Consider the following 21512-nt stretch of genomic DNA (forward strand, 5'->3'; position numbering starts at 1 on the left):
TTCAAAAATTGAACATTTTTCACGTATGAACGGTTTTTTAATTTGAACGGTTTTTAAATTTGAACATTTTTCATGTTTGAATAATTTTCAAGTTTGAACGATTTTTAAATTTGAGCGGTTTTTAAATTTTAACATTTTTCAAGTTTGAACGATTTTTAAATGTGAACGGTTTTCAGATTTTGAACAGTTTTTTATATTTGAACATTTTTTAATTTAATTTTTTAAAATATTTCTATTTTTCGAATCTGAAAAATAAAAGTGAAAAAAGGAAACAGAAAAAACGAAAGAGAAACGAAAACAGAAAACAGCAAAAAGAAAACAGGAAAAAAAGAAACAGAAAATAAGAAAAAAAAATCGAAAAAGGAGGCAGCCCGCACCTAACTGGGCCGGCCCATACCCCGCGCGGGATGTGCGGCGCGCTGTACGCGCCGACCTTGTTGGTGTATAGGGTTTGCGTGGAGCCAGCTCTCCCGATCTATCGAGTTCTAAAAAAAAAAAAAAAAAAGCTCTCCCGATCTATCAGAGGACAGGTCACAGGCGCGACTTTCACCAGTTCGTCTCCTCCGAGCGGCGCGATTCGGCAGACGTCAATCCGGCAAAACCATCAGCCATCGCCCAAAAGATTCACTCTTCTGATCGTCTCCTCGGCGTCTAAATTCCAGCACCGAGTGATGCCTCTACTGTTGCCTCCGATCGCCATAGAATCGTCCATCAAATTCATCGTCAGATTACTTCTCAAGATATGCATGCACGCATTGCTAATCAGCTAATCTGGTTTGATGCGACGTTCCCCAACATACAAGTCCATACGGGTTAAATCTTACATGTGCTTAGATGAAAGATAGATATGTAATTCTTATTTGGGTTTAGCTTAGACATACTTCTCAAATCAACAAGACGAACATATTCGAAAGAATCGAATATGTTTTTTTCCCAAGCCACCTGCTTCAAGATTAACCCTTGTGCGCTCAATATTTAGCACTTTTATTATTTTAATAATATTTCTAGCTTCTATAAATACATTACACTTTTTTTAATCTTTTATTGAACAGGGCCTATTTTAAAGTTTGGCACAGGGCCCAGATTTTACCGGCTCGACCCTGCGTAGGCCACCTCCCTTGATGCCACGAGGTGGCAATGGGGGTAGTGGATGGTGCTCACATCTTGGTGGTCATCCCGTCAACCTCCGGGAAAGAACTAAAGACGACGATCTATATCTCGTGTTGTTCCCACCCCACTAGCCTTGGATCTTGGCATCAAACTGGAGATTCTACAAATTGTGGCCAAGTTCAAGCATGTTTCAAAAGCGCTAGCTATCACCACATGTGTATCACATTAGCAGGTACTTAAATACGGTAGCGCACAAGTGTGGGCAACAAGCTATTAGACCGTCTCAATCTGAACTTATCTTTAGTTGTATCAATTCAGCTCATTCAAGCGTGCCTTTTCCGTCAAAATTAGCTCTACAATCGTCTCACTTTCTAGGCATTGTAATACACACTCTAATGTGTTAGGGAGCTGAACAAATTTGGGCCTCTTTGTTTAAAAAAGAAAAGAAAAATTACTATAAAAAATCCATAATAAAAATTATTATGCGGAGTTGCTTAGTAGCGTTCTGTGTCTGTGTCTCAGTCAAGTGAGTTTTTTTTTAGAACTTTCCACTTTATTAACTCAAAATCATAGAATTACAATCAGCAAGGATTCTGTATAATAGGAATTCTGGGTACACTCCCAACCACTCTTGCGTGACATTGCTAGCACAGGCCAGCCTTGTACATGCATGAGCAACTTTGTTACCCTCTCTACCCTGGAAAACCAACGAAAAGCTAATAAAATTGTCCTTAATTGTATTTATTTTCTCAAGAATAGGAGCCACGAGCGACCTCTGCTTAATCCGAGCCATCCAACACCGGACCAGCTCCTGGCTGTCCGTTACAAAAACAACTCTCTAGAAGTCTCTTGCGTGCGCAAAGATAATGGCGTCTCGCAGAGCTAGCGTCTCTGCCACGAAAGGATCGCGAACAGCCGAACACCAGCATAAACCTTGCCCACGCTCCTCTGAATCCCAAAGCGTCTCTTGCCACACCTCCGCTGAGTTTTTATAAGGTTTGATCAGCCGAGGAAAGTGCAATTGCAGTTCATACAAAAGTGCACCTTCTTAGCAGAAATGTCATAAAAGTGTAACTTAAGCAATTTTATGTGGACGGCTGAGACTTAAGAATTTATTAGAGACATAGCAAATCCACAATTTTTTTTACCAGACATCTTCAAATGGACAAGGAGCGGGATATTACTAGGATCATGTTTGACCTGGTTAAAGTTAAATCGAGTTCTGATACACAAGTAGGCCAATGAAAACAAGCTTTATTATTTTGGTTTATGTTTATCATTGGGAAATTTTAGAAAAGAATCTAAAACTAGGAAGTAAACTCGGGAGTGGAAATATCTACTGCGCGCGGTGGGAATGGCTTTTTCACCTCGCCCCCGCACCGGGTAAATGTAAATCGGCCGTTACGGCCGGTGGGGTCCAACCCGCCACGCTGGAACTTTTTTCCTTTGTCTTCTTCCCTTCCCCTCCTCCGCCTCCCTGCCGTCTCCAGACTTCTTTTCCCCCACCCAGCAAAAACCCCACCGGCCACCGGCCACCGGCCACCGGAGAGAGAGAGAGAGAGAGGGGCAGGATCCGCCGCGAGCAAGTCCATGGAGACCGAAGTGATGTGGGCCCTGGCGCACTATGTTCCACGGGTGCTCGTCGACCTGCCCACCGACGCCGCCATCAGCCTGCTCGACGGCGCCGTCGCCGAGCTCCACACGCGCGTCGACCTAGCCAAGCGCCTGGCCATCGGCGCCCTTTCCCGCCCCGAAGCCCCGCCTCTCGACTCGTCCCCGACGCTACTCCTTCAGGCGGCGCGCCGGGAGGTGGCAAACATCTCCTCCATCCACGCCGCCGTCGGCCCCGTCTTCGTCGTCGCCCGCGCTTGCCTTGGCGCGGCGAATCACCCGGACCTCGTCGCGGCGTACGTCGCCCGACGCCACGACGCGCTCCTCTGCTCCAACCGCTGCCTCGACGTCCTCGTGTCCGCCGCGGGGCACGCCGAGGCCGCGGCCGAGGCCTTCCACCTCGCCAGGGACGGCGCAAACCCGTCTCCGCTCTGGCGCGGCTGGGCGGACGACGCGGAGGGTCTGGCGCGCGCCGCACACAAGGACGCCTCCGCTGCCCTCGACGCGCTGCTCGGCATGCGCCACCACGTCAACGAGGAATACTTCGCCGCGCTGACGATCGTGAAGGCCGTCGAGCGACTCGAGCGGGACGTCTGGGCCAACATGGCGCGCAAGGTACCGCTCGCCGTGTACAGGGTCGCCAGGTTCTTCCCGGCGGAGCCGGCTGACGCGACCCCCGCGGACATCGTCGACATCGCCCGCGACGGCCTCGCCCGCGTGCTCCAGGCCCATGCCGTGGCGGGGGAAACGCTCAGGGCTTGCGCACGGTACCTCGGCCTGCCCAGCACCGACCTCTGGGACGGCTGGACCACCCGCCACGTCGAGGTCGCCACAGTCGGTCAGGAGACCCTGGTCTTCCTCACGGCCGCCAGCGACACCATCAGCCAGTTCCTGTTCGCGCGCCAGGGCGGGAATCCGTCGAACCACCTCATCCTCCGCGTGCGAGAGCAGATGACGTTGGCACGCCGCGGCCTCACGCAGGTGAGAAACCTCGCAACTCTGGAGTTTTTCGCCTGCGCGTGGTATACGCTGAGGAATCTCTCCCAGTGATTCGTGGAGGTTCAGTCCTGTCCTGCATCCGATCGTCGATCGTTCCCTAGCTAGATGATACTGAAACTATGATCCTTATACTGTAATGACTTGTTGCGGTTATCTGGAACTGGAACTATATCCATTTCTATTTGTTTGTCTGACAGTCAAATAAACAGACGTAAAACTGGAAATTCTGGCTTATTGCAGTCCATGTTAGCGTCTGTCAGATTGTTCACTTATAATCCGTAACATCAATCTCTTCTCTCCAAGCCAGCCTATGCATTCCATCCCGAGTCCTGATGCTGGATTTAGATAAGCTGATCCCTATTAAGACATCTATGTTTTATATTAGTAATATACTTAGTAATACCTGGTTTTGGGGAACACAACAAGCCTCAAACCGTTCTCTCAGAGCAGCCTAGATGTATAAAGCTACACAGTTGCCACTCTGATTAACTCACTTGACAAAACAAGAGTGTCTTTAGCTGACTACAACCAACGAAAAGTGGATTTTAATTTTGTTGAATAAATGTAGGTACTAGTTTCTGAACTGACATCATCTCTGTACATCGACCATGAGTACTTGCAACAGTAGTGATCTTACATGGAAGGTTTATTCAGATACCAGAACTTTTACATGACCTCATTAGGCTCGATAAGGACCGATCATCTAAAGATCTGATATTCTCAATAAGCATGACAAATCAAGAGTGTCCTTAGCTCACTACTAGGACCAACAAAAAGTCCATTTCTGATTTATTGAATTAATATGAGTACCAGTTCCTCAACTGGCATCATCTTTGTACATTGGCCATGAGCACTTGCAACAATACTGAACTTACATGGATGGTTTATTCAGATATCAGTAGCATATCCTATTGAGAAATTTAGCATGACCTCATTAGGCTCGATGAGGATCGATCATCTGAAGATCTGATATGTTCACTGAGGATTTGGTGGGCGGCTGTTCGCTGCGGAAACTCTAGAGCCCCACTCAAGAAGCTCCTTACTAGTGTCATCCTTGTGTACAATTGCCTCTATAAAGCACAAGCAATTCTTGTTAGGTCCTAGAGATGCCTGAATCGCCCTCTTCAGTTCCTCCTCTGTTCGGACCTATAGACACAGGTGTGAAATTTCATTGCAATGCGCTATTTTTAAATGTTTTTAACTGTAGAAATACAGTTTACACCTGCATCACCAACCTTTGCAGTATAGCACTTGCCGTCGCCATTATGGAATGCTTCCACCACGCCAGTGTAGTTCCAGTTCTTGATGATGTTGTAAGGACCGTCATGGATCTCCACCTCAATGGTGTAACCGCCATTGTTTATGAGAAAGATGATGTTGTTCTGCACCAATCGGATCATCGTCGACACCTCTTGTGCCGTCACCTATATTCACCAGTCCAATTACTTCTTGATATATAACTGCACATTTCGATAGAACTTAATAAGAAAAAAGGTATAAAGTTTGGGCATTCTGAATTTCTAGTACCTGAAAGCTGCCATCACCTATGAAGGAAATGACACGTTTATCCTTAGCAGCCTGTGCATATCCAAGAGTTGCACCCACCGACCAACCAATTGATCCATATTGCATCTGAAATTCGTACCTGTCAGAAAAAATAGTGTTAAATTGAATAAAAACTGAACAGGATACATCCTATTGAACTACAAAGACATCGCTTGTCAATGCTCGGGAATGCAAAAAATAGTCTAGACTTTTATTATTCTTTTTGAAATGTGTTGATATTTGAAACCAGGTGATAATATGACCCCATTTATCAGTGAAACATCACAGGTTGTTTATCAAAGTTCAAACAGCTATGTGGCATTTTATCAAATTTTCCTTGATAGTATTGCATTTGCTGAAGTTCAGAAAAAGATATATCTGAATATAATTTGACTAGACCTAAATTAGAAATACTAAGATAATGTATCTGACCAATAACCAATCTGGGAACTCATAGGTGTAAGGTAACTGCTCTGAAATATCTCTAGGGACCTTACCCACAGCCTTCTGGTAGTTTCAGCTTCTGGCAGTTAAACCATGAGTCCCCAGTCTCTGCAATCACAGCTGAGCTGCCAGACAACATTTTCTGAACATGCTTGAAAAGCACATTTACTCTCAAAGGCTCTCCAGGATCAGACGAAACAGGTTCACCCTGGGGCACAAAAATGCGTGAGTAGTTCTCGTACGCAGTCGTGTTCTTCTTAAGCCGGCTTGCAAGTGCATGGAAGAAGTCATTCATCAGAATACACCCAAATGCAGGCCCATTTCCAATCACCACTCGGTCTGGCTGGACAATGATCGCCTTCTCCTTCTTGATGAGAAGTGAGTACCCAACCGAGCTGTAGTCGTTAAATATCGGCCCAGCAAACAGATAGGCATCTGCTGACTCCACGATCTCAGCACAAAATGGAGTGCTCACAGCACCCCAGTAAGTGCCGATAAATCTAGAGTGGTGCTCTGGCACAAGCCCCTTTGCAGAAGGCATCACTGCAATGGGATAACCGCTCGCGTCGGCCATCTCTACAAAAGATTTACATGCTTTGGCCACCCTCATTTTCGGTCCACCAACAAGGACCGGCTTGACTGATTTGTTCAAGAAAGCCGCAGCGGCTTCCACTGCTGCTTCAAGGCTCATCTGGTTTGACAATCTGAGAAATGAAAATTTCAATCATATTAGTAGTACCATGCCCATTGCCTGCGACCTCATGCTTTTTATATGCGTAGAGTTGCCGACTTACCTTGGGGACAGAAAGAAAGGGACAGGATGGCGGCTAAATGTAGGATGCGGGATCGAGGGGAGGTTGCAGCTGATGCTGATGTAAACTGGCTTGCTCTCCTTGAGTGCGGTGGAGATGGCAGTGTCAATCTGTTCATGTGCATCCTCCAAGTTGTTCACCACTGCCTGCAATATTTGAGATACCATTTGCAGAAGATAAAGATTTAGGCCGATGTTAACCTTCCATTTGGTTATTCATGTTCATGTAATTTCCTACACATGAACCATTTATTCCCTCTTCCAGTTCTGTATAGTATTTAAGTATGTTAAGAATTATACAACTGCTGCACTAAACGTTGTAATGGAGCAGAAGTTATGCTTGAAGTTGTTAAGCATAGTTGCTACTCACAATTGACATTAGTTCAAGTAAGCATAGAAGGAGTAACATAATTTGAACCAATAAGCCAAACATAATTTGAACCGAGCTAGACCACCTTCCCATATCATTCATCAAATTTAGGAGTAACAGTTACTGTATAGTGGTCTTAGAATGTCCATTTTGAGTTGGTGCAGAAGTTATGACCAACCATCAATCTGATTGAATCTACAATGACGGATCTACATGCACGTAGTCAATGTTCAGCGAACAATTTTTCTTCATAATTACAGTACAAACTAAATCGCCGATCCCTAACTACATGCCCCAGAAGGGCAGAACGTATGGTCCTATCAGGTTGTGCAGATTTAGCATCACGGCGACCCGACAATACAGAAAGAGAAGCATGTCAGGAAGGATAATGCAATATTGCAAACTGTGTCATAATACTGTCGGACTGCACATTGGGTCAACGCTTTAGGATGAAAATGCTAGAGCTGTAGCAGAGGCATTCTTAGGCACATCCCTGACAATTCCACCTAAACCCAAAACCCCAGACTGATGGACATGAAACAACTATTAGAAAAAATCTTCAGTAACTGAATATGACAGGAGGACAAGTGTGAGTTACACCTCACATTCAGTCCCTCGATTCCAATTCAAACTAGGACAAATATAACTGTAAGGTATGTCTAAAACCTTAATAAAATCCGAAACATTACAACTTACTGGGTGGACATCGGAACCGAACATCTCCAAATTGAACAAGAACAGATTCAGAACAGTACCTGGTAGCATGTGACGTTCTGGAAGCAGCGGAGCTCCTGGGTGAAATCGGGCAGGCCGATGGTGTGGTGCAGGACCCGGCTGCTGCCGTAGTCGTTGCTGTTGGGTCCCCCGACGACGCAGACGAGGGGCAGGTTCTCGCTGAAGGCGCCGGCGACGGCGTTGATGGCGCTGAGCCCGCCGACGGTGAAGGTGACCGCGCAGGCGCCGACCCCGCGGCCCGCGCGCGCGTACCCGTCGGCGGCGTACGCGGCGTTGAGCTCGTTGCAGCACCCGACGAGGCGCACGCCGCCGCCCGAGGGCTGCTCGGCCTCGAGCTCGTCGAGGAGCGTGAGGTTGAAGTCGCCGGGGACCGTGAAAACGTCCCGGGCGCCCACCTCCGCCAGGCGCCGCGCCAGGTGGCGGCCCAGCGTGGCGTTCGCCGGGATGGAGGGAGCGGTGGTGGGGGAGGAGGACGCGGACGGCAGCGAGCCGAGTGCGGCGGCCATGGCGGATGGCGAGCAGGGTGGCGGTGGACTGTTGGCTGGTGGCGCGAAGATTCTTGGCCTTGTTGGAGAGAGGCCGAGAGATGGAGAAGGTTCGTGTGTTTTGAAAAGTTGGCTGCTCTGTGTTGGTGATCTAGTATACGTCGGTCGGAGTTGACACATGTATCGCCCGGCAGGCGGTTTCTAGACAGAGATAGTCCGCAAAGGGAACAAGTGGCGCGTGGCGCCATTTTCGTACTAAGTGGCACGACAACATTTGTGCTCTCCCCGCCAGCTGCGGCGATGACGCTGCACTGTAAGTCCAAAACAAGCTGCAAAAATTCGTCTTCCTGAACCGATTCGTGACAGCACCAAATGTATCTCCACTTATAAAAGCTTAAGTAGAGCATGTGTCATGCATATATTTGTTTCGTGGTGTAGACGACCAGTCAGACGCCTGTACGTACAGAATGTCCTAGGTAACGCACAGCGGTACAGGTGTTCACGCTAGGCGTGCAACTGCAACACGCCTCTACGTATGAATTGATGGTGTAAATTTAAATGCCACTTCAGCACGCCCGGGGCCTCCATTTGATCAGGCACGATGGAGAAGAAAGGCAACAAATGTGTTGTCGAACAAACAAAGAGCCATGGGCTGCAGGGGTGGTGTACCAACGAAGGTGAGAGCAGAGCCTCCATTTAGATTTGTGTTTCTAAGATAAACATTAATTTAATTCCGCTTTTTTACATGTCAAATCTGTAACTTTTTTTGAAACTCCTATTCATCCCTCTATAGACGACATGTCATCCTTTCAGTTGGTATGTTGCTAATGGGTGGAGGCCATTACCGGACACCCCCTAGAGTTCTGCATCTTCTAACCAACAAATAATTAGTCCCTGACGACGGGGAGGTGAACGGCGATGAAGCCTTGCCTGCAGCTAGGGCCAACGTGGACCCTAGGACACCGTTGGCAACGCCGAAGGGCCGTGCCTGTTGAATATAAATATAATGCCTAGTCTCTTTTTATTATTTTGGACTTTTGGTTTAATTGATTAGTGCAACAATCTTTCATGGTATCAAAGCCAAGAGATCTCAAATCCAAGACCATGTTCGCGCAATATTAAAAACAAAAAGAAAAAAACTTCTGCGACATGCACCGAACCCACACTAACAACTAAAATAGCCTAGACGTGAATGAAAGTGTTGAATATAAATACACTGGTTAGTCTTTTTCCATGAGTTCGGACTTTTGATTTAATTGGTTAGTGCAACAATCTTTCAATACCTCCCCACTACACGCTGATGCTTTTTGTTTGGCCTGAAAATTTCTTTTGTAACCAAACGCCTAGCCGGCCAGCGACCAAGACTGGCGATCGGGGATATGAAAGAGAGAAACAGGCAGCACACATCGATACTGGGATTGGTCTCTGTTGTGGGTATACTTCATGGGTGTACCATCGACAGTGCCTAGATCCGGCAAGCCCGGGTGGCCCACAGATGGTGATGAGGCATGTGGCCCATCGGGCGGCCCGGTTGCTGTTGATCATGAAGGAAGAAGTCCAGCCCAGGATCAGTAAGCCGGATCCGTACCGACATTAGAGTAACCCGGATCCATGGAGGCCCATGAGGAACCCGGATCCAAGTACGACGTATATGGAAGGCGGATCCGTGACGTGCACGGCAAGATATTGTACCGTAGTTAGGCTATACGTAATCCGGCTAGGACTCTCCATGTAAACCCTAGATCCGTGCGCCTTTATAAGCCGGATCCCGGGAGCCCTAGAGGCATAACCTCAACTCATTGTAACAACGCGAAAGCGCCCGGATAATTCCGGACAAGCGGCGGTAGGCCCTGTCATCGTGCGGGTGTTCCGAAGGCTGGGTAACTCGCGTACCACCGTCCCGTGTGCACTCCGCCCTATGGCCCCTACTTCTTCTCCCCCTCGTGAGGATCCCTCCTCCGAGGTACCGTCGATTAGGCAACGACGGTTGGCGCCCACCGTGGGGCCTGCGGCGTACGGAGGCCGGAGCCGGGAGGGTTCCGCCATGGGAAGCTACGACGACACCATCGGCTGTGGGGCGTGTCCTTTACGCCGGAAATCTGCCGATCGTCCCTCCGGATGAGTGTTGGATTCCGGCTAAAACCGACCCCGTCAAGCTCTCCATCGTCCCGGTTGGCGGCATACACATCTTCATCGGGGAAACCGTCGATTCCGACGGAAACCCACTCGGTAAGTAACGGCGACGCGACCGCCGGCTGAGCGGGACGCGGTCGCGAAGATCCGATACGAGACGCGGGAACTTCCTAGCGAAGATTCCGCCTTAGATCCGAAAAAATCAAAACCCACCCAATCCGCCCCTGAGCAGGAAATAACGGTGGAAGACCAATGCAGATCCGCCTGGGTCTCCCAGGTGTTAGAGAAGCAAAGGTGTCACTTTGTGCACTTCTTGGCCCATACCGCCGGAACCGCCCCTCATGAAGCCGGAGCTGGTCCCGAGCAGGTCGAGGTCCCGGAAAACAACGCTGTTCCGGATCAGCAAGAAGCTGTCGGAGAAAGCGGAACTCCGGCTGAAGAGTCAATTTTGGGAAACCTAAGCCCAATTTCCGGAGACACTCAATCCATGAACACTGAAGAGTTTGATCGCAAGGTGATGGAACTCGGATACGGTGAACAGCACTGAAGTCGATTCCGTCCGGCCAAAGCGAGTACTTGCAGCTGTAGCGGCGCTCGGAGAGAACGGATCCGAAGAGGCGGGCACCCAATCCGACCCCCAGCCATCCCGTCACGGATCTCCAATGTCGCGGGAGCGGCCCGTAGGGATTCTTCCTCGGAGAGCCTCCTGTCACTCGAAGAGATGGTCGCACAAGCGGGCATGGATGCAGTTTATCGCTCGGATATCCTTAACAAACCCATCACTCCCGAAGACGTAGAAGCTTTAGAAGCTAAAAGAGTGGAGCTGCTGGCCACAGCCAAGAAGTTTAAGGACACCGCAGCCGCCATGCTGGAGGAAAGAAAGCACGCCGCGAGTTTTGTGGAAGACTTCATCCAGCGTGAGCAGGAGGTGGACGAAGGACTGGCGAAGGTCAAGGAACTCCGAAAGCATTGGGAGGAAAAGATCGTTGAAGCTGATCGGGAGGTAGAAAAGTTCCGGCGTGAGTTGATAGCTCCTCGCAGGATCACCTTCGCAACTCCAACGGATCGGCGGCCGTTCGCAACCCCAAAGGACAATATGACGAAAGCTGCAGAGATCCTGAAGAAAAGTGACGAGGAGATTGACATCAACTACTTACGCACGCTCGTCGCTTCAGCGGTTAAATAACAAAGCAAAGCAGACACTTCGCGCAAGTTGGAATCTAACACGGAGCATTGCGTCTCCACTGCGCAGAAGGACGCCCACGACAATCGCCATCGAGATGACGAATCGCGAACCGGATCCTCGGAACGCGAGAAGGAAAGCCGGGGAACACCCAAATCCGATCCCCGTACCATCAAAGACGCCACCGTCGAGATCCAAGAAAGGGAAAGGATCCAATGTACTACGGACGAGACAAGTACCGCAACGCCTCTCCTCCGCCTAATGGTTACCCGCGTCCCCCTCGCCGCCGTAGTCCAGCCGGAAACACCAGGCCTCAGGGGCATGGTGGAATTGTTATCCGCGACAACGTGCTGCCCTCAGGAAACCGGAAGCGGGGAGCGCACGCCGGAACCTCGCCGGAATCGGAACAACGATCGTGAGCCCGAGCCTAGGAGGAGCCGGAATGAGGAGCGCGACCGGAACCTCGCCGGAGCCGGAACGACCCGGGGCAGCCGGCGCCACGGCGAAGGCAGCCACGGGAGCCGGAGCCGGCACCGGGAGGGCCGGGGAGAATGCTGGAGGCGGAAGCAAGAGGTCGGATCGGCCCCCTCGCGGGTCTCCCTCACCACCACCTAGCGGTGGCGGCGGAGGTGGAGGCGGAGGCGGTGGCCGGAGATCTCGCTCTCGCTCAAAGTCCCCCGTCACGGTTCGCGCGACGCGCGGGAACGCCTCAACGAATACGAGAACCGACTACATCGGACCGAAGTGCTTTGGCGGGATGATTCGAGAGGAACCAAAGCCAAGGAGCTCCCTCAAGCTACCGGAAACCTGAAGCATTATGATGGCACCGAAAGGCCGGATACCTGGATTGAGGATTACTACAATGCGGTAACCTTCGCCGGAGGAACCCCTAATATCGCCTGCCGCATGCTCCGGTTGTACCTTGTAGGTCCAGCCCGGATCGGCTCGGTGACCTCGAGAAAAACTCCATCTTTTGCTGGTTTGACACTGAAGACCGCTTTCGAGAAACACTTCGGGGGCACCTACAAAAGACCTGCCACGGCAAGCGACTTACAAGCTTGTATCCGAGAAGAAGGGAGAATCCTCAAGAAACTTCCTCACACGATGGTTGGCATGCAGGAACGAGTGCGAAAACGTCGACCACACCACTGCCATGTACGCCTTCATTGGTGGATTACAGAGAGGAGGATTGCTGAGGCATAAGCTCACATGTTTGGCTAACGCCAATAAACTGACTTTGGATGAGATGATCTCCATTGCCAGTGACCACACTTGCCGCCGATGACGATGCGGGCGGTGATATCGCAGCTACGGCAATCCCCCTGCACCAACAAAGAAGAACCGTGATAACGGTAACAACGGCGGCCACAAACGCAAAAACCACGATGACCGAGAAGAGTGGCGGATCCGACATGGTCGCCATGGCGTTCCAACGCGGAGGTTCGGGAGGCGGAAGAGGACGCGGCCGCGGAGGCGGAGCCGGCGGGGGTCGGCGGCATGGCAGCGAGGTCACCGTCGGCGGATCCGCGCCCCGCAAACCTACGAGGAATACGGAGACATGCCTGCCTGGCCCACTTGGATCCGGCTACGGGGAAGTCCACTCACACCAACCGCAGCTGCAAGTGGGTCAACGACCTAAAGAACGACCCGGAAGCGAGGATACAAGCGAGCCCGGAAGCACCGCCCACGCGGCAAAGGAGGCAAGGGCAAGAACAAGGACAAGGAGGAGGACGGTTCCGAGGCGATGGACGAGGATGATAACTCGCCGGATCCCAAAGCCGGATCCGCGAGGTAAATCCAACCCCTTCGAGAAAAAGAGTGTGGGGGCTTACCACACCTTCCTCGGAACCCCAACGATCCGCGCTACAAAGTCAGCTACCCGGATCTCGAACGCCACGGTTCCGGCTGTGCCGCGGTATGTCGAGGTGGTCGGAAGTTCCGTGCACATTTGACGGGGAGGATCATCCCGCCATTGTGCCAAAAGAATACTACGCCTTGGTTGTAAGTCCCCGCATAGACGGGTATGACTTCTCCAAGTGCCTCATGGATGGCGGAGCCAGCTTGAACATCATGTACACTGGAGACTGCGGAGCGGATGAACCTCACCAAGGAACAGCTCAAACACGGCAACACTGAGTTTCACGGCGTGGTTCCGGGTAAGAAGGCGAATTCCCTCGGCAGCATCACACTTCCCGTGGCTTTCGGCGATGTTCACAATTTCCGCGAAGAAAAGATCACGTTTGAAGTTGTGCCCTTCAAGAGCTCCTACCACGTCATCTTCGGCGGGCCCACCTACCACAAGTTCCACGCAAGAGCGTGCTATATCTACAACAAGCTCAAGATTCCGGGTCCTAATGGTATGATCACCATAACCGGAGACTACAAAAAGGCTCACGAGTGCGAGTTGGGCGAAGCCGCCTTCGCGAGTACGTCATATCCGGAGAAGAGGCTGAAAGGCTACGGAGCCGCGGTGGATCCGGCTGAGATGCAAACCACCAAGAAGCAGATCTCCGAACAGAAAAACTCCTTCAGAGCCGCGATAGAGACCAAGAAAGTCAACTTCAAGGAAGATGACCCTAGCAAGCAAGTCTCGATCGGAGCCAACATGGACCCCAAATAGGAAGACGCGCTCGTCGAGTTCCTCCGCGCTAACATGGATATCTTCGCATGGCAACCTTCTGACATGTCCGGAGTACCAAGGGAACTCGCCGAGCACTACCTCAACATAAATCCGGGGGCTAAACCGGTGAAGCAAGCTATGCGACGCTTTGGAGACAAGAAGCGCCGCGCCATAGGAATGGAATTAGCAAAGTTACTAGAAGCAGGTTTTGTAATAGAAGTTATCCACACCGATTGGGTCGCGAATCCCGTCCTTGTACCCAAAAAGAACAACTGAAATACTAAGAATGTGCATCGATTACTACGGCTTGAACAAGCATTGCCCGAAGGATCCGTTCCCCTTGCCGCGCATTGACCAAGTCATTGATTCGACGGCGAGGGCGGAACTCTGTGTTTTCTTGATGCGTACTCCGGGTATCATCGGATCCGGATGAAGGAATCCGACCAAAAGGCGACTTCATTCATTACCCCGTTTGGTACTTACTTGCTATGTTACTATGCCTTTTGGTTTGAAAAACGCAGGTGCCACCTACCAACGTACGATGCAGCGATGCACGAAGGACCAAATTGGCCGGAACGTGCACGCCTACGTCGACGACATCGCGGTCATGACCCGGAAAGGATCCGACTTGATCGGCGACCTCACGAAACCTTCGACAACCTCCGCGGGTACAAGATGATGTTGAATCCGGCTGAAGTGCGTCTTTGGCGTGCCAGCCGGAAAACTCCTTGGCTTCATAGTCTCTCACGAGAGGCATTGAGGTTAACCCGGAAAAGATCAAGGCAATCCTGTGTATCAAACGGCCAACTTGTCTCAAAGATGTGCAACGACTAGCTGGTTGTGTCGCAGCAATCGGTAGGTTTGTTAGCCGTCTTGGCGAGAAGGCGCTACCTGCAGTACAAGTTGCTTGAAGAAAACGGACAAATTTGTGCGGGACGACGCAGGTGACGCAGCTCTTCGAGGGTTGAAGGAAATACTCACCTCCCCACCTATCTTGGCAGCCCCGGTGAGTCGAGCCAATGCTCCTTTATACGGCGGCTACCAACAAAGTCATCGGCCTCGTCATCGTGGTGGAGCGAAAGGAAGAAGGTCATGAATATGACGTCCAAAGACCTGTCTACTACATAAGCGAGGTGCTTGACGGAGTCAAAGCAAAGGTACCCTCACTTTCGAAGCTAGCTTATGGAGTTTTCCTAGGCAGCCGGAAGGCTGAGACACTACTTCCAAGAGCACCCGGTAACGAGTTGTGAGCAAGGCTCCGCTGTCAACAATTCTCAACAACGCCGACGCAACGGGACGGACGGCCAAATGGGGCATCGAATTATCCGCCTTCGACATCGCTTACAAGCCAAGGACTGCGGTAAAATCCCAAGTCTTGGCAGATTTCGTTGCGAGATTGGACAGAAGCTCCGGATGCAAGTACGGAGCCGGAACCGAGAAACATGGGTCATGCACTTCGATGGATCCAAGCAGCATCAAGGCTCGGGAGCCGGAGTCACCACTGAAGTCCCCTACCGGAGAAGAGCTGCGGTACGTTCGCGGATCCACTTCGAAGCTACAAACAACATGGCGGAATACGAGGCTCTACTACACGGACTGCGCATCGCTAAGGAAATAGGGATCAAGCACATCATATGTTGCGGAGATTCCGACCTGGTGGCACAGCAAGTAGCCGGAACCTGGAACGCCAGAAATTCCGTCATGGCAGCCTACAGAGACGAAGTTGATGAGCTCGCCAAGTGCTTCCTCGGATACGAAGTCAAGTACGTCGGGAGAGACGATAACACGGCGGCGGATATGCTATCCAAGCTCGGATCCGGCGAGAAAGCCAATTCCGCCTGGAATCTTCCTGGAGCATCTTCGGATACCCTCCGTGAAGGGCGCTAACCCGGAAAACCCGAGAGGTGGCGGTGTCTCCGGCCGGAGAGGTGTTGGCCACCATTCCGGCTTGGACACGGCCTTTCTGGACTACCTCATCGATCAGAAGTTGCCGGAGGACGAGGTCCTCGCACGCCAGATCATCAGACGAGCAAGATCCTACACAATTGTTGATGGACAGCTCTACAAACGAAGCGCAACAGGGGTGTTTCTCAAATGCGTCTCCAATCAAGATGGCATTGAAATCCTCAGAGAGATCCACGCAGGGGATTGCGGGCACCATGCCGCCCCCGGGTCACTCGTTGCAAAAGCTTTTCGGCTAGGCTTTTATTGGCTTACGGCTAAAGAAGATGCTTGACAAGATAGTCAAGACCTGCCGAGGTTGTCGGTACTACGCTACTCAACCAAACGCTCCGGCCCAAGAGCTGAAGACCATACCTATCACCTGGCCATTTGCGGTGCGGGGGCTCGATATGGTTGGTAAGTTAAAAAGATCATCTCTGGCGGTTTTGAATACCTCCTGGTCGGCTGTTGACAAGTTCGGCAAATGGATCGAGGCTAAGCCGGTGAGAAAAGCCGATGGTGCTACGGCACTAAAATTTGTCTGCAGCCTCGTGATGAGATTCGGCATCCCACACAGCATAATCACAGATAATGGCACAAACTTCGCTCAGGGAGAATTGAAGGATTATTGTGAGACAATGGGAATTCGATTGGACCTCGCATACGTGGCTCACCCACAATCCAATGGTCAAGTTGAAAGGGCAAACGGTCTAATATTATCGGGAATCAAGCCACGCCTTGAGGAACCGCTGCGACGAGCAGCGGGAGCTGAGGCTGATGAGTTGGACGCTGTCTTGTGGAGTTTACGAACTACCCCTAACAGGTCAACAGGGTTTACCCCATTCTTCCTGGTATACGGATCCGAAGCCGTAATTCCCTCCGACATCATCCACGATTCGCCGCGAGTTTCCGCCTATAATGAAGAAACAGCCGACGAGGCCAGACAGCTATCTGTGGACCTGATCGAGGAAGCTCGGAACCTAGGCTGATCGGCGCTCCGCCATCTACCGGCGAAGCTCCGACGCTATCACGGTCGTCGAGTTCGGAAACGCTCCTTCATGGCGGGAGACCTGGTCCTCCGCCTTCGACGGGTGAAAGACCATAAGTTGCAATCTCCATGGGAAGGACCCTTCGTCGTTAGCAAAGTGCTTCATAACGGGTCGTACTACCTTGTTGATTTCCGCGAGCTGAGGGATAGACACTGCTAGCGGCGCCGGAAACGCAAGCGTGAGGATCCGGATGACATCTACGATGAAACAGATCGCCCTTGGAATATCGCACGGCTACGTCCTTTCTACACTTAGCATACTTCTTTCCGAGTTACAAACTACTGTAATAGTTATACATGATCAATGAAATAAAGCTTATGGTTCACTCTTTGAGTCTTTTACCTCCTTTACTTGTTCATTTTTAGATCGTGTATGTTTTCCGACTAAAACCGCGAGCTGGATTTTTCCGCCTAGGCGTGTATAAAAGTTGTGATTTTCAAAAATCGTCCTTTAGGACGTAAGCTTAAGTTTTACGATTAAATTGTTGTACTGTTGCGAACTCGTGGATTCCTAGTAGCGATTTCCGGCACCTACGCACAGGGGCTTGTTTCCGCGGTTATTGACGGATTGCCATTGGGCTTCGTCGCCGGCGGCGGCGTTTCCGGCTAAGGTCTTCCGGCTCGCGGAAGGTCAAGCGGGCAAGCCGGAAAACAATGAAGTCGGCACTTGCTTTCCGACATAAAACGAAACATGCACATAACATTAACGGATAGCGGGATAAGTGTTTCCGCCCCATGCATAATCGTTTCGTTCCTAGCTACTTAAGAATTTAAGTCTTATTACAAACCCACTGCGGGGCCAAAATGATGCAACTTGTTTCATTGTTTAAAGCGGGAACTCTACTCGGAGTCCTCCTCTTCGATTCTTTGGTAGGTGGAGCCGTCGTCGCTGTCACCAGATCCGGCTTTGGAGTCGTCACCAGAGTTTCCTCCGGAATGCTCGCCGCTTGATCCGGATCCTTCCCCGTAATACTCCGGCTCACCTGCTTCTTCCTCAGCATCGGAAAATCCTTCGGGCAGATCATGCTTGTTATACCAGAACGAGTGATCCACTCGCCTGACAAACAGCTGTTCATAGCCTTCGGTTTCTGCGAGGAGGGCGCCCATGTCGGAACCCTTGGGGGCTCCGCGTGCAACATTCGCCGGGTTGAGCGAGGGAAGTGAGCCTTGCGGGTGGCCAAGACTAGGGAGGCGACTCCGCGTGCTGAAGACTTACGCCGGTCCTTGATGAAATCCGGCACCGGTCCCATAAGTTTGGTCATCGTATCGATGAGCTGTGGTTTTGGCCTTCTTCGGAGACGGAGCCGTGGCGATTCCGCGACGAGGCTTCAAATAACGCGTCAATTGATATCCGCGCTTCATCGTATGCCTCCGTCCTCGTAAGGTTTGACTCTTTTGACCATTCGAAGCCAAGGCTTGCTGTGGAAGAAAGAGGTTCAGTTCCGTTAGAGAGGAATCATACAAGATAGTCAGAGCAACGACACGGAAAAATGCTTACGGAAGATAAGTTTGTCAATAGCCTCCGCCTCCTCCTCCAGAACTCTGTTCTTGGATATTATGGAAATAACGCGGCCCTGGCTTTTCTCCAGTTTGTCATTCAGTTCCGCCAGGTCGCTGGCATGCTTCTCGGAGAGCTTTTTCCTCGCCTCAGTTTCCTTTTTAGAGGATTCATGAATGAAGGTTTTGAGGGACTCGTTCTCCGCCTCAAGCACCTTGACTTTGGCGGAAAGCTCATCAAACGAGGAGTGCTTGGCAGATTCTTCTGAAGGCAGAAAGTTGCACATATTATGCATCCTGAACTATGACAGCACAAAAAGTGAAGACCCGGATCTCGTACCTTTAAGGCGGGTCTCAAGCAGGCTGGATAGCCTTTTGGCTGTTTTCCGCGTTACGGCGCAGTCCCTCGATCTCCGTGATCTGCTCTAGCACGTGAATGCGCGGATCTTCGTGCAATTTCCGCGTGGTACGTGAAGCGGCGGGGAGTTAGCCGGATATTTAAAATCTTGGGGGCTAGTGAGGAATTCAGTCTTTGAGATATAAAAATTTTAAATTTCCGCCTAAAGTACATTATGGGAAAGCATCGGATAATACACGTTACACGGAACTATATCACCCAATGCTTGGGGGCTAGTATTACCTGCCGCACTTCCTTGTGCTTGGCGAAAAATTCCTTCAGGCTGTCCTCCAGCTCGGCGAGATAACCCACTTCCTCCTCCGGTTTTCCCCATACCTTGTTCAGCATGGCGGAAACTTCCGCGTGACGTTGTGCAAGGGTAAGTTTTTGGAGGGACGGAGTTGGTTGGAGGTTGACTCGGGTCGCGTTGGTAACTTGGAGGAGCTTAGCCTTTTGCTCCTGTTCTTCTCCAGTGGGCCCCGCGAAAGCGGGCTTGGCTGATGCGGCGGAGGAACTGGTGAGGAGGTCCCCTTGGCGGAGTCGCCATGATGAGCGGGATCTTCAGGAAGGTCATCAATGTTGATAATATCCTTTGGATCCGGCTTGGAGGCGGAGGAAGCCTTAGGCGGAACTTCAACCTCAGGAGTAATAGGAAAAGAAGCCGGAGATGGCCTGGCTCTCTTCTTAAGGACCTTTGGGGCCTTGGGGGGCTGGCTCCCGGAGCTTCAGGAAAAAACGTAAAAGTATAAGAGCGAGCGTTAAATCAGAACTTGGGTCTCGGAAGTGGACATTTACCCGGAAGGTTTGAAGAAATGCTGGATGGCAGGCTGCCCCTTGTTGCTGGTATTAATCAGCGAGAGGCGCTTCTTTTCCGCCTCCAATTTCCGGGTAGCCGCAATGCTGAGCACTTCGCGGGCGCGTTTTGCATGGGGGCTGGAAGGAGCCGGCTTCTTCCTCTTAGCGGGGCGGGAAGCCTCGGGAGCTTCCGCCTCCGATGCGGCTTCCGGATCCGCGTTACCGGTGGATGGGACTCGGAGGAGAGTTCCGAGTTCATTTTCCTCAAGCGCCTCGAGCTAATGCAAAGTTAAACACTTAGATGAAAAAGTTTGAAGAAAAACAATAAACCAAAGTCAAGACGACGTACCGCGGTTCCGGATCCATTCGTGTGGATGTCTTTGTTGCACACGTGAACATGGAGATCACGTGAGATCTTGATGAGGACCCGGATCCTCTTGTCGATGGCGTCGGCGGAAAGATTGTCTTTGGTGGCGCGCATTGGATCGTCGCGCCCTGTGTATTCAAACATCAGGCGGTCCACTGTGTTGCGGCGGGCTGGATCCGCTTGGTGAACCAGGAAAGGGTTAAATCCTTCCCCGTCAGCCCCTCCTCCGTGAGCTTGCAGATCCGCCTGACAGCGCGGGTCAGTTGAGGCGAGTCGGAGAAGTGGGGGCAGTGCGTCCATGACGGAAGCTCGTTGGCGGGGCAGTTCTTAAAAGCCGGAAGTTTCTTTTCACTCGCGGGGTCGGAGACGTCCTTCAGATAGAAGAAACCCCCGGACCAGTACCTCGCGGATTCGTGGCGGTCGGTGGGGGGTAGACGCGGCCCGGGCGGAGCATAAAGGTGATGGATCCGCATGTAGCAAGTTCGGCGGATTGCCGGATCCTCTCCTTCTTGACGGAGAAAAAGTATTGGAACGAGAGAGATCTCGGGGGTTACCGGAGATGGCCTTCGCGAGAGGGCGACGTGGTTGCTGATGGCGAGCACGCTGTTTGGAGATATGTTGTGGGGTTGGAGTCCATACGTCTTCGAGAATCTCCGGGAAGAAGTCCGAAGGCGGAAATGAAAATCCGCGCTCCACCGGTGCCTTCGTCGGCACCATCTCGTCGTCCCTCGGAGCCGGAGCAAGTTCATTTGGAACTGACCTCCAGCTTCCGGGTTGCAGAAAGCCCTCCGACTCGAGGTTCTTGAGCTCCATCTCGGTGGTGGTACAAGGCCACCATTTTCCTTTAGCCTCAGAATCTCGCTTCCGAGCTTTTGACTTCTTCGTGACCTCTTCCGCCTGGTGCTCCGTTTGACCCGCCCCGGAAGCTTTCTCCGGGTGAGCAGAGGTCCCCTCGGCCTCCTTGCCGGAATCCTTTGAAGGATCCAGCCTGACTGGAACGAAGGGAGGAGGGGCGGAGGAGATCGGGGTCGCCATGATTGGTTCCGAGGTCGGAGGCGGAGTCGTTGAAGACATCTGAGGAAAAAGGGTTTGGCGGAAACTTACTTTAGTCGGATCCCACATCGTCTTCCCCAAGTTCACCCCTACCAACTACGGCGCGAAGATGAAGCTCGAGGACTTACTGTAATGGCGGACGCGGTGGTCGGAGTCGCCGGCGATGAGTTTTCCGCGCGGTGGCTCGCCGGAGTTAAGAACACGAAGAACACTGCGGTGGTGGACTCGCTCCGGTGATGCTCCGGCGACTATTCCGGCAGGTTCCGGCACGGCGGAGGAAGAGCTCACGGGCGGCGCTCGGCGGAGAGGTGAGAAGGGGGGTGAATGAGGGTAAGGGCCTCGACGGCGGATATTTATAGGCTGAGGGG

At 51.5% G+C, this 21512-nt stretch overlaps 1 protein-coding gene across 1 annotated transcript; it reads right to left on the reverse strand.

Moving 5' to 3' along the window:
* Positions 1–4695: 4695 nt before the first annotated feature.
* LOC124664670 (pyruvate decarboxylase 1-like) lies at positions 4696–15522 on the reverse strand. The gene is made up of 8 exons (XM_047202132.1): positions 15500–15522; positions 10173–10194; positions 7646–8248; positions 6504–6667; positions 5763–6413; positions 5248–5365; positions 4956–5144; positions 4696–4866 (listed from the first exon to the last, which is right to left on the reverse strand). The coding sequence occupies exons 1-8, from the start codon at positions 15520–15522 to the stop codon at positions 4696–4698; spliced, it is 1941 nt and encodes a 646-aa protein (XP_047058088.1).
* Positions 15523–21512: the final 5990 nt, after the last annotated feature.

This window comes from Lolium rigidum, chromosome 6 (genome assembly GCF_022539505.1).
Source record: "Lolium rigidum isolate FL_2022 chromosome 6, APGP_CSIRO_Lrig_0.1, whole genome shotgun sequence".
NCBI classification, from domain to species: Eukaryota; Viridiplantae; Streptophyta; class Magnoliopsida; order Poales; family Poaceae; genus Lolium; species Lolium rigidum.